General features: G+C 30.4%; 1 protein-coding gene across 1 annotated transcript in view; it reads right to left on the reverse strand.

Annotated features, from left to right (window-relative positions):
- The window catches only part of Dscam4 (Down syndrome cell adhesion molecule 4), a 304,268-nt gene extending 290,759 nt beyond the window's left edge, over positions 1-13,509 (reverse strand). The window contains 2 exon segments of the mRNA XM_085943975.1: positions 12,768-12,892; positions 13,497-13,509. Coding sequence (XP_085800101.1) covers positions 12,768-12,892; positions 13,497-13,509 — 138 coding nt within the window.
- Positions 13,510-14,964: the final 1,455 nt, after the last annotated feature.

Consider the following 14,964-nt stretch of genomic DNA (forward strand, 5'->3'; position numbering starts at 1 on the left):
GTAATATGTGAAAAAGAATATAATCACGATAGCTGGTTAAGAGAAAAGTAATTATAAAAATTGTATAAAATACAGTATTATAAAATGAATGGAACAAAATATTATTATATTTAACAATATTACTCAGCGCTCAACTTTACGTATTCACAAGCAATATTTACCTAAATACTACCACGAAGCTTTTAACGCGGATGTTTTTTTTCGCTAGAGCTTTTTTTAATTATTTAGCAATTATAAATGTCACGTCGACTGGTTTCGTAATTAGGGATTATTTAAAAATAAAATCCAGCTTACGATAAAAAGCTTTTTGCGATAAGTGAAAAAATATTTTCGCAATTTCATATTTTTTCTCATCTCACACGTTCCGGGTACGAAAATGAAAAAAAAATACACTCCAATTATGCACTGAAATATGATTGGACTAAAAACGTTTTTAATTTTTATTTTAGTAAATATTTTTAACAATGTCAGTGGGCTGGGAATTAAATTAGCTCTGTATGAATACACTGTTTGTATATTAAGTAATATGAATATCTGTACCTTTATCCCACCGTACACTGCAAACAGATACTATAGTTTATTTTTTATTTACCTACTACTATATTACAATATAATCTGACAGAAGCTCAAAACATTCGATTAGTAACTCTACAAGTTTGGCATCGCTGGACAATGTTCTCGCGTTATACTTAGCAATGGTCATCTTTTGGCAGCCTTTTCCGAGTCTCCGGGGATTGTTAGCACCCTCTGCCTTATTTCGCTGATAGCTGCCGTGATCAGTGTCAGGTTGGCCTCCGTAAAATGAGGGCCAGGTTTTAGAAGTTTTCATTTCATTTGGAGGTTTTGGATATACATTTGGAGGTACAAAACGTCCACAATGACCTACAGGCCGCTGGATCGATGAAATGAAGTTATGCGGAAGTAGAATGCACCTTCCAAGCTTTCATCCATCCGTGGATAGATCCAGGCTGATGATGATGATGACTATTAAAATTTTACTTTGAATCAAAGCGGGGGTTTAGTGTCAGATGAGTGTAACTACAAAAACACAGTTTTGAGATAAATGAGAAAAGAGATATAAAATAATCTATATGGTGTTAACAACAGTTTACTATATTTAAAAAAAAATAAAGTTTCATATTATGGGAAAAAATTAAAGAATAAAATAATATGGCACTCTTTCATCCTACTGACATTTCACATAAATTTTATTTTTAAGTTTCAGCAGATAAAACTTTGACAATATAATTATATTGACTTTTTATGAGATATAAATGGAGTTAACAACAGTTATGAGGTGTTAAATCATTATGATACTAATTATTCTGAAAGAATTGTAGTTACCCTAATGTCTCACTTTGTTGGTTTTAAAGATAGAGATACATCGTTCTGACATAATATAAAGCGGCAAAAACTGAATACAGTGGCATATTAACATTAAAAACAGCAATTTTGTAGTTACACCCTTCTGATACTAAAGCCCTGAAATACAATATTTTATTTTTATCAGATGTTGGATTCGAATCCGCATCCATGGTTTAACAGACAGGCACTCTTTCATTACTGCACGTTTGCATGAAATATATTATATACATACTCGCATTGATTTTATCGTATTATCCGAGTTCTTCAAAATTTTCTCTATTTTCTAAAAACAATATTTATTTTCCAACAGAGTAGAGTTACTTTCAACGACCACACTACGAAAGTTTGGTTACAAACTACTTACATCTACGCAAATAATTCCTGAATCGTCTTGGAAAAGCAATTGTTGAAAAGCTCTGCTCTACCTTTGTAAACAAACCGTCAAGCGTCACTGAAATACAAATATATCTACTTACTTAGGCACTGTTGGTTGAAATAAAAACTTTAAACATCTTGGTTTTAACTAACATATATTTTTAAACATAGTTTCTCTCTCTCTCTTCTTGGTCGTGCACTCATGGCTGAGGATCGTGACCACATTTAAATTTCGCCATCCTTTGAGCGACCAAGACTTTCCATCCTTCTCGATCTTCCGCTTCTCTCAGGGCAGAATGGATGGTGCCCCCAATCAGCTCTTTCACTTGGTCGCTCTATCGCGCAGACGCTCTTCCTCTGCTTCGCCTTCCCTGGAGGCTACCCAAAACTACCAGTCTCTCCAGGTTGTCGGTCCGCGCCGTTCCTTTATCTTCAGTCCCTGGATGATTGACTGGTTCGTCCTGTGCTCCGTCCAAGAAATGCGAAACATTCGGCGCCAACACCACATCTCAAAGGCATCAATTGCCTTCCGTTCTCTTGCCTTCAGGGTCCACGACTCGACTCCGTATAGGAATATCGAGAACACTAATGTTTGCACAAGCATCATTTTTGTGGCAATCGAAATTCCCCGATCCTTCCATATAGTGGTAAGGCGTGTCATCGCACTTTTTGCAATTTGTGTGCGCCTTCTTATTTCCGCTAGTTTTACCATAGCTTACAGTCGTTCAAATCATTTTAATAACGTTTTTATTATGTCGTATTCTAGTTTGTCCGATGGTTGTTTATCCAGTACAAATCTTGCAATCGATTTTTAACTAATATACCGACTAGCTAGGCATTTGAAACTTTTATAAAATATAATATCAGAACAAGATACCAATGCATTTTTTTAATACTTTTAGCCATCTTTAAGTAGAATTGAATTCATTTTCAGTGAATTCTGTTTTGTATAAAAAGTTATTTCGGAAGAAATCCGTAAAAAGTAAAACACTATTATTGGTTGCTAAGGGTCTGGGGTCCTAGCAACTAAATTATTAATATATACGTGCGTTACTATGAAAATAAATATGAAATGTCAAAATGATAATTCAGTATTCTATATTTATTCAGTATTTCTATCAAGTACAAATTTTTTTGATCGTTCAAGCTAGTCAAGTCAAGTTTATATAATCCAACAGAAAATTTAAAAACGTTACTCCACACGATTAGTATCATATTTCGTTTATACAGTACAACTTTTGTATTTTCAGTCAATATGTCCATCAAAAGAAGTGCTTTTCGATCGGTTTTCCTCAGAATACTGGGGCATCATGATTAGTGCCAGGGATTTTGTGAGAGTTTGCAAAATTTTACCCATTTTAAAAAAATATCGTGATTATACAATGTAGCTATCTAGTGAGAGTTTTGTAGCGATCATGCTACTCTGCATTAAATTAGTGACACAATTTAATATGTAGGTTTTGTTATTAAAACAAAACATTAGCAATAATAATTGTCAGCATTTTCTCAATCATAACTATACCAGTAGTGTTTGTTGTAAATGAGAATCATGACAATATCGACGATAATATGTGCTGCATTAATATAAATAAGAAGAACACACTATGAACTACACTCAACTAATCGAGTCCGTCACGAGACGTAGGTACTGTTATTATCACGAGTTCTTCGTGTTCATCACTCGACATAGTACATCCATTTTGCCACTAGAATCAAGTCGCACAGTGCATTCTTATATTTAATCGCTTAATCATATCGATCTCATCAATACATCATAACCTCGTGATTATAATCTCACGTCATCATCATTACTTTTATATTCAGTGTATTCTTGTATCAACGAATAAGCCCACATATCAACGATCTTCGATCTCCTCCACATCATCATACCTCCAAAGTTTTATTGAGGAGAGAAAATTTTGCAACAACAATTTTATTATGAATGAATGAATAAAAACTGTCAAACTAATTGCTCAGTAATGAGCGTTGCAACTTTCTATACACTGTTTGCTTTATTTCTATAAAAGCGTTTAATAAATATACGCCAAAGTTACAGTAAAAAGAAAATATTGAATTTTATTCCAAGCATTAAGATATCTCGTATATCCGAAGAGATTTTTTATTTTCGCAAAAATATAAGTTATTCATCAATTGATTCTCACTGACTATCTACCATTAGTTACATCTAGTATAGGTGGGTATACCATTTGTTATTAAGGGCAGCATAATACTGTAAGCGTGTCCGGAAACTTGTACGTATGCAGTTCGCCGTATTACACTTCACCATGAAATGTTGCATCGGAAATAAATATGGCCCTATATTAAAGACTGTCCAACCACTTTGGGTCGTATAGTACTGATATAAAATTCATGTCTAAATAAAACACAGTTCTTGTCAGCTTACACTATACATGAAGCCAGCAGCAAACACATTTTGAAAATAGCCGATATACTGGATTATTTATTAGGTTAGGTTACGTTAAGTTAGGTTAAGTTTTCATTCATGATTTTGCCCAAATCAGCAATGAAAATTGAATTAATCTTCATATTGAATCTAATAAAATTGGAGACCATATAGTATAAGGTCATCTCTTTCTAATAAGACAGCTCACGGTGAACTGTGTCATTCATTTTCAGTTAATTCTGTTTTGTATGGTAAGTTATTTCAGAAAAAATCCGTAAAAAGACTATTATTGGTTGCTAAAGGGGTGGTCCTAGCAACTAAATTATTAATATATACGTGCGTTACTATGGAAATCAAAATGACATTTCAGTATCCCATATTTGTTTGTTTGTTTGTTTTTTATTTACTTTATAATATCAAGTACAAGTTTAAGCATATTGAGCATAATAATTCAACAGAAAATTTTAAAACGTTGTATATAAAAAGTTATTTTTATCTTGTTATTATTTCAGGTATTATCATGATTACCTAAATTTAAAAAATCGGAGGATTCCTTAATTTTAATCCTATCGTGAAAGAAAACAATAATGATGTAAGCAACTGTCAAACTATTATAATAAATATTAGAGTATCCAAAAAATACCGTGTTATAGAGATTTAAGGCTAATTATAATACGGAAAGGGTGCTGTAATCTACTACATATAACATTTTAGTCAACATTCAATTTAGTCAATCAAAAAAATATTAAGATTATGGTTGAGGAAAAACCATCAGCATAGTGTCGCCGCTTGACAAATGAACGTGTTCAGTTATGGCGTACTCGGCAAAGTCAGGAGACTACAAAAACTCCGTAACGCTGGTGCAACTGCTCACAGACAAATAATTAAGTCTGAAATACCAGAACAAAGACAGAATACACACGTAAACTTATGAGAGAGGTAGACAGGGCGTATGAGAATGTTTTCAGGTAGTACTGCCAGCTGGTAATATTTGCTAGTTATATTATAATACCTTACTATCATAATACTTACATAGGTACTCCATACTATGTAATTATGTACAAAAGTTATTACAATTCTGAATAAATATTATATTGTATTGTAATTAATACAATATCTTTCTACTGAGTATTAATTGATAGCATAATTAATTAAAGTTTAGATAAATATTTCATGAAGGTTATTAATTTTATCGGTAATTGGACGAAGCATCTGGAAAAAAATGACACTCATTTTTTTGTTGGGTCTGCCGAATGGCATAATCTGTTCTAACGCCATTTACAATAAAGGTGATATAGCTGTAAATTCCCGATGCATTTTGTCGGGTCTGCCGAATGGTTTGGTTCGAACGGGTTCGCCCAAATGAACATTGACACTAGAAACACTGTTCTAACGCCATTACAATAAAGGTGATATTGCTATAAATTCCCGATGCGTGATATCGCATGATGTAAATTGCGTGACGCCTACCTATGCTATGCGCGAATTTACTTGCTAGTTACTGTACCGAGTGCGTTGTCCATTAATAATGTCATTGGCAATTGTATAAAAAATGGTTTATTTTACTTTTTTCACACAATAAAAAACCGAAGATAAGTTTATCATAAATAATTAACAAGATAAAAAACTTTTTATATACAACGTTTTTAAATTTTCTGTTGAATCATATAAACATGACTTGACTACCTTAAACGATTACAAAATATCTACTTAATAGAAATAATTCTGAAATATCATTTTGACATGTCATATTGATATCCATAGTAACGCACGTACCTATATATTAATAATTTAGTTGCTAGGACCCCAAAACCTTAGCAATCAATAATGATGTCGAAATAACTTTTCATACAAAACAGAATTAACTGAAAATGAATTCAATTCTACTTAAAGATGGCTAAAATATATAATAAATAAATATAAAATAAAAAAATGCATTGGCATCGTGTTCTGATATATTCTAAAAGTTTAAAATGTCTAGCTAGTCGGGAAGTTAGTTAAAAATCGATTGCAAGATTTGTACCGGACAAATAATAATACGAGCTAAGAAAAACGTTGTAAAATTAATCTTTTTCTTCTAAACATTCACCCAGGGTAGTAAACCATGCTGAAACCGAACCCTTAAGAACTACATAATTATTTAGTAACAGAATCCGGCATCATAATTTCATTAGGCGTCGTAGGTCGAACGGTTTAATTTTTTTAATCACATCCGATATTTTAATCGTCAGATTTTAATTAAAGCTTCCAATATGATAGCTGAACCTTTAATAAATAAATTTAGGGGTTGCACGGTTTTTGGTTACTTGAGACATAAATGTCGAAAAATAACTAATTAAGACCGTGTTTAAATAAAAACATTAATCACGTTTACGAGTAGATTTTTAAAGAATCAACAAGTCTTCAAAAGAAAATTATCTCTTCCTTATTCCTTATTTTCCGCTGACTAATGAAAGCTTTTGTGAAAATATTTTTGATTTATCACTTTGAAAATTTCAAAAAGGCTAATCAGAATATCGATATTTTACAAGAAAACCAAATCGATTTGTCAATTTTTTAATCTATTTATTAATTTATGTCTAATTAGAATGAGCCCTTTCAAGTTATTTCACCACATTCAGTGCATTATTTGCTTTTCAAAAATACGACAAATATTATTATTAAATTGTAAATTAATTATATCATTTAATACTTTTTTTATTCACAAGAACTATTGAGAATAATCCAACTTTATGTCCCCGTTAACAGACTATAATTTGTGACCCTTTTTACATTGATTTAAAAAAACTTCTTTATTCATTCTTTTATACCAAAGATACATTATCATTCGAATAATTATTCTATTGAAATGTTCAATACTTTCATTCTGACAATCAAGAACCGCAGGAAATGACCTTTTTTGTAGCTGTGCACTAATTCTTTTTCATAATAATTTATATTTGATTTTGTTTCATTGTACTTTTTTTAATCCTTATTAAATGATACATTGTTGGTTGAGCCATTTATGATCCCAATCTAATCCTTAAACCTAAACAAATTTCTCATACTTACTATCTTCATATTTATTGTTGTGGGAATGTTATAAAATGTGTATGGAAAGGAAAGAGCTGCTCAAATACGGCCAATCAGCTATTGGGCGTACCGGACCGTCCAACCTGGTCGCCACAGAGGCAAATTATTATGTTATAATTATATACATCCTGTCAGTTTACTACAATTTTTCCTTTACGTGCTCTTCTCTATCATGGGTACTCTTAACTTAAAGTCTTAGGCAAAGCTTACTCAAAGCACAAGTGCATGGCGACTTTAGGCTTGGGTAACAGCTCTTAAGACATTCCCAGTCAATAAAAAAATGATGATTCACAACAAATGTAAGATGCCGTGATACGGCCGAATAAAACTGGGTGTAGCTTAGTGAGACCATTAACTTAATAACATAATAACCCAGATTTGTGAAATAGGTTAGCAAACTTTTTATAGAAGACGGCACCAAAATAAGAAGTATTTACAAACAATTAGGTTCAGTCTGTAGATTTTTAGCTTAAATTTACAATATGCCAGTATTGTATAAGCAGAGAATACAGAACTAATACCCAACCGGTGTGGAGTAACAGGCAACCAATCTCGAATATGGAAGAATATGGGATAAACTTAAACACGTGTCAAGAATAGATCATTCTAAGCTTATCCTTCATTCTAAAAACTTCCTCTTGGTTTATACACTGACGCTCATTCAATATTGTTGTGTGTATAATGTGTGTTTCATTTTCATAGGACACTCACGCATTCAAAGTTTTTCTTCAAAGTGTAGTGTAGTAGTGGATTGGGGGTATAGCCTATCTGAATTATATCTATCAATCTGTACTGTATGTATACGCAATACTATTTAAATTAGTTTATTAAAATAACTTATATACCTAATAAGTGTATAATTGCATTGTTATACATATTGTAATCTGAAATGAATGTTATATTTTTTAAATATTAAATTTTCTTCTGAAGTAGCATCCATTTTTATAATTAAAACTTTCTATCGTCGATGTACCCACCCAAGTTTATTTGTTAATTGAGATCACAGAAACTTAAAATTTAAATTGCCAAGAGCATACCGCCAAGATGGTAAAAGAGTGAAACAGTTAAAACAAACTAAGCAATCATTTTCTCGAGATGCTTCCTAGCAGAAAGATGATTTTTCTTAAGCAAAATTGCTTTTATGAAAAATACAGCTTCTCTTGTATAATAATTTCTATAGGACTTAAACAAACTTCCAAGAAGATGTTGTCAGTGTACATAAAACTTTGTGAGCGGATTGTATGAAAATGGCTAATTTATAATATTTTTAATAAGAAACCTTCTATATAGATAACAGTAAAAGGTAGTAAATTTTCTTTTTTCTAGTGTTTATAAATTAAAATCTGATAAAAACAGAGTTTGTCTACGTAATGTCAATAGAGAAAATACTACAAATTTTAAAAATTAAAACTATCGCCATACAAAGGATTCTTCCATACTACTCTAGAAGAAAGTATATTTGGGTTTGGGCTTAGCCTTTTAGCATCATCATTCACCATGGCAAACATACTACTGACATAAAGGCATTGAAACAATTGGAGACTAGGACAATTGGGCGCCGTACTGTCAAATGAAATAACATTCATCAATGAAATAAATAGACGTTCGTTACGATTTGATACAGAAATTAGACAAAGAAGTTTAAAAAGTTTCTATATATTATTACATAGTATTTTTAATTCCTTTTCTCTTAACATAATATTTTTTATTGCGGATTGAGAATTTTATGCCTGCCGCTTTATATAAAAATAAAAGAACTCTCTTCTCGGTGGAACTTAAACCTATGCATACTTCTGTAAATTATTATATACGTGTACATATTTAAATTATTGTCACCAAGTATTAAATAATATATAATTAATAAATATATATGTAAAAATACATATAATTCACGAACGTCTATTTATTTTCGAATTTCATTCGATTGTGTAGCGCCGAGTTGTCCCGGCGCCGAATCGTCTTAGACCCAATATAAATACTGATTATATAGTAAAGTTACTAAATCGATATACTAATATATCGCTAACTACATAAGCATGACGATTATATGAGGATATTATCGCTAAAAATATTCAAATAAAAGTGTTTTAACTTCAATAAATTGAAATATCTATCTGCCTATTTGTTGTTAAATATAAAGAAAAATAGTAGATTCTTCTCTTGATTTTAACGTTATTATTATTATAGTTCGCCATATGGTAGGACTATATTAAGGCTATACTTCAGCTGAGGCACGGTCTAAAACGATCGTGACTACGCGACGCGAAGATTGTGCAAACGACGCCTGCAGAACAAAACATAATTTGTCATAAAAATTCAACATGCGTCCATTTAATGCTCTGTTTATTGTTCTATTAGTAACAATAATAATATATTCATTGACATGTTTTCTTTTTCAAGTAAATGGGTAACATTTTTTAGTCATCTTTACACGATTTAAGAATTAATACCCCCGTCGCCATCACGAAATAAATTGACATGTTCACAGCTCGACTTTCGCTCTTCGATTGCCAGCGAGTCCAAAATTTCGTCACACCTATAGTTAAAAATTATTTGCCGTTTCACTTATGTACGCTCTTAACATACTGTTGAAGTATAGTTTTAGTTTCAGATAAGTGTAGTTTTTATCACTCGCCCAATCTTTTGGTTCCTTGCATTAAATCAAACACACATTGTTAAACTAAACCAAATGCATTTTTATTATGCTCGGGAGTCCGACCGTACCCCGCAACCCAGGACTTCAGAGATAGCCGCCCCTCCAACCAAGCACCGTGGTTCTGCCACCCAAATCCCATAATTAAAGATTTCTAAGTATTATTGAATTAGGAGACAGGGTCAGTAGGTAAGTACAACGAAAGTGTATTGGTATTAGAAAGTTATGTTACTAAACATTCGTTTATTTAGTTTAGTTATTATTATATTATATTATTAACAATATCAAACTCTAATTATTTTCAGTTGTAAACTTGCCATAAATATTGAAATATACTGAAAGGCGTATCCATGGTCACTAAAACCGTTTTCTATAGAATAGAAAAAAATCTCATCTTTAAGAATTTGCATTTTATTTCCATCTAGTGGTTTAGTAAATAATTTTTATGGGACTTGGATGTTTGGACTAAATTCTAGAGTTTAGACCACGGAGACATTCTACTCTAGACATCGAATGTGTAAATTGGTGAGTGTCGTTCGGGTGCTATATCTCAAGTGACGGATAGGCATGCAAACCAAAGCGATGATAAAAAGAGATAATTATCGTAAATAAATGAGTGATGTATAATTTTAACATACCCATTTTATAAATTTAATATATAAAGTGATTATTTCTAATGTCGTTACTAATTTTATACACTTAAATACTATTTTGAAAAATCCTATTTGAACCCACAACTTTACTAGCGTAATCCGGGTGCTCTACTTTGTCATTAAACCTACAAAAGTGCTCACTTATTTATGTATTTCAAATTTAATGCATTGTTTTTTTTAGCTAAAATAAAAATTAAATTAAATATTCAAACTACTAAAATACCTACTTCGAGATTTTCTCTTCAACAAAATGTATCTATGTCGGTAGTTTCCATCATTGTTTATATTTTATGCGTTTTTTATACATTTCCGAGTTCACAATCTATCCATCTTTTTTTTACAGGCAAAAAAAACCAGCAGTTGCAAGCATTATACTAAACAAAATGACGACATACACTGTGAACCGCAATTGTCTTGTATGTTTATATCATCACTTTATATGTAAATGAGTGGCGACATAAAAACAAATTGCAATATCCTTTAAATATCGTACGAAAATCCAAGCTAAAAAACAAAAATAACATGTTGTAATATGAAGATAGAAAAGTCTCAGTTGACTGCGCAAAGGAACACTTTGTCATCTTAAAAAACAGCTTTCGCACGAAAATAAATTGGCCGTAGGATAATGCTGATATAATATGCATGATTTTTCATATTATAAGATTTCGTATAAATTTAACTTAAAATTAATATCTGGAAACGAAACAATGATTATGCATATTGAATTTTTAAGGGTCGTATAAAACTCGACAATTAAAAAGTTTAAGTATATTTTGAAGCTAAGCCCAAGTTGTATTTTTAAGCATATAAATAAATGTATCTTCATGATGCTCTGTCTTTTATTATGTTTGTGCTATTTTTTATACGATATAATATAGAACATGCACATAAAGCACAAAGAAACTAGCATTATGCTTGATTTTAGAGGACATTTCAAACTTAAAATTATTTCAATTACCCCATAAGATTTAGAGACCCACAAAATGTTGGCAGTAACCCCACTATATTAAGCTTTAATTATTATTAATACTATCAACAGAAGGTACGCAAATGGAAAAGTACAAAACTTTAATCAATTATAATTTAAACTTGAATTATTTAAAACATTAAATGATAGATTTGAAACGCTTTTCATTAAATTAAAAACCAACTGATAAATACTATAATTTACATTCAAACTTGAATAATATGTGTTATAAAAATCACGCAAATAATAATTCAATTGTATATTTCTTTAAAATCCAATGAGGGAAGTATTTCTTTATTTTTATAAAACATACGTTTGGCGTTAAGCTGTTCACAATATAATACAATATAATTAGTGACGTTTACCATTAAAGTTTTAAAATTACACAATTTTGTAGAATTTTCTATATTCTGTGTTTTGACTTTACTTTTATAAGTTGGTAACTCTGTAAATCTGAAGTTTGACATGCCCTCTAAAATCAGGTATACCTAATGCTAATTTCTTTGTACTTTATGGTATTTACATAATATACAACTGCTGAACTAATCAAAAATTCAAATATGTAATTAGTTACTTTTTACGGAATATAATACAATCTTCAAAAGATTGATATTTAGATTTAGTCATTTAATCATTGTTTATATGTAAAAGTGATCTAAACTTGATAATGTATTACGCTTTACTTAAGTTTCCATTCGTCTGCAAAAACTCAAATATATGGTTGATTTATCGATTTCGTATATCTGGAGTCTTTATTAACGGTGAAATTATTTAAAAAATGATATAAAGATAAGCACTATTATGCCAGATGACAAGTTTCATTTCTAATCTGACTAAGGTTATACGTTTGAAAAAATTACACTGACAATAATTAAACTGTAGAACACACCGATAAGACCAATAATTGTCATGGGTGGTTTAGTAATCGGGTGCCTGGCTAAAAACGTAAACAGAGTTCAGATAACTCATTTGAGGAAAGTATTCTCCGAAATGTCTTCGGATCTTTCAGTGACACTAACTTTTTTATGCAATGAATTATACATAGATTTTATAATGTCGTATTCGTAATCTAATATAATATAATTTGAAACATCTCAGAAATATACGTAATTTATAAGTTCATAAGCAACCGGTAAAATGTTAATCACACCGAAATTTACTAACTATATATTATAATATATGGTGTTTTATCTCACTTATGTCACTTTAATAATAATGTGAGCATAATATACATTTTAATGAAATACGTAAATAGACTATTGAAATGTTTATTCTTACCTCAGGTGTTGGATTTCCATGCCCTGAGCACTCGACTCTGGCACCTGTAGAGTTGGAGAAATCCACCCGGTGAGGAGGCTCTATCATGAATATGGGTCCTTGAAGCTCTCCAGCCACCAAAGAAGCTGAAACACAAGAAAATAATATTCATTAGAAAATAATAAAATTATTTATTAATACAAATGCATATAAATTATGGTATTATGTTTAATTTTAAAACTATTCAGTATCGACATAGTTTCAATAATGAATTTTATTTCATCCAAATAACATAATAAACAACAAAATCTGGTTTTTCACGCATAAATTGATATATGAATGTTTGTTAAAAATCTGTATAGTGGATAAATTACTTAGATTGATTTGTGTTTTATTTTATATAATTGGTTTGCGTTAAGAATATTTATGGGTACTAATCTAATTTTAAAATTTCGTAATTATTGTGTTTGGTTGTATATGAGTTTCCCATTTCCAAAATTCACCCTGTCCATTTTGTTTTGTTTTGAGAAATTCACAAAAAAACATGTATGGAACCTCGACGTAGGAAAAATAATCATTTTTTTCTTGGCACATTGAGCGGGTGCTTTTAATATTTTAACTACAGAGCTTTTCCAATCAATCACTTGAAAGTTTTGCGGAACATGATATTCTTTCCCGTATTGAGAGAAAGTTTCCAAATACTCACTCTGTAATAATGGAAAATATAATATTTGAAAATGACCACAATACGAACAAGATGCATTTTGAAATTGAACTGTTATACTGACTGAAAAAGGCTAGTTTTAGAATAATTGTTTATATAATATGTGTGTGCCTTTTTGGATAAGGAAGAAAATTGTATTTTTAGTTAATTTTTAAATGTGGAACATAATAATATTATAATGTATGGTAATAAAAACAACATAGTTAAATTAATGATCATTCCAAAAAATCTTATTTTCCGGGAATTTCCGGGATCCTTAGGTAGATGTGAATGTACTGACTGTTCAGAATTTCTCTATTACTTATATATGTAAATTCATATAATAATTATTGTATTCAATGGTATTTTTCGATTGAGTTTCGAAAAAGGGTGAGTTTATAAACAAACAGATGGTGTTTTCGTAGAAAATTCTTTGCACGAGGGAATTTTTTTATTTTTTTCTTTTGCAGAATATAGCTATTAATTCAGAACTCAATCGTGAAATAAAATAATCATTACAAAAAATCAGTTTAAAAACATAAAACGTACTTCTTTCACGTTTTTATAACTATGTCGAAACTCAATTCAATCAAAAACGAATTTATTACATTCAAAAAATAATATATTGTAATTACATTCATATTTTTTCTAATTCTTATTGAACATTTTTTGCCGCTATTTAAATATGCGCGTGTAAATAAACATTTAAACATATTTGAATATTTCTCTTTCTTTTCAAAAAAAAAAAATACCGATAATATAGAAATAAAAAAAAAACTCTTTATTAACCTTTAAAATAACAATCATGTTAACAGTCCGTGAAATTTTCTCAATCATACAATGGAGAAGTGAAATCGTAAATGTTTTTTTTTTCTGGCAGTGAAAAAAATGAATCGTTCGAAAATTTCTTTTGTCAGTTTGAATACATATAAAATAAAATACTGAAGAACGCAACATCAAAAGAGAACAAATATTATATTCACGTTGACTTATATGTTTGCTTTCAAAGGTTTATGTTTCCATGTCAGCAAGAGTCAACTGAAAATGAACACAATTTAAAAGTTTTCATGCCGTGATGAATAATGTTGACAAGAGTTTATTTGTGATAAGATTTTTATAAGTGTGCTTATTTGCAAAAGGAAATGAAATATAATATTCTAATATAGGTATCAGTGGCGGTGCGGTTCATAGATGCGGTTGCAGATTTGTTTTTCTCAAGTGATTATTATACAGGGCTTTTTTTTTTTTTAAAGTGCCGGAATTTACTTTAAATTCACCAAACAATTTACCTACTGTTAAAACGTCATATATTTGTATAGAAATATATAGTGATTTCCATGGTACCCATACTGAAGCGGCTGCCCTACCTATCACTAAGGTTAAAGGCAGTGTGATGCTCTATAGTAGCGTTGTTAGAAATGGTGTTCGAGGTAAAATTAAAGGTATGCAATGTATCAACACACATTAACCAAAAAATGCAATTACACAACCACATATTTTAAAATGTTAATATGC

Source organism: Rhyacophila brunnea, unplaced genomic scaffold, assembly GCF_057557595.1.
Source record: "Rhyacophila brunnea isolate RB1 unplaced genomic scaffold, BYU_Rbru_1.0 scaffold_16, whole genome shotgun sequence".
Classification (NCBI taxonomy): Eukaryota; Metazoa; Arthropoda; class Insecta; order Trichoptera; family Rhyacophilidae; genus Rhyacophila; species Rhyacophila brunnea.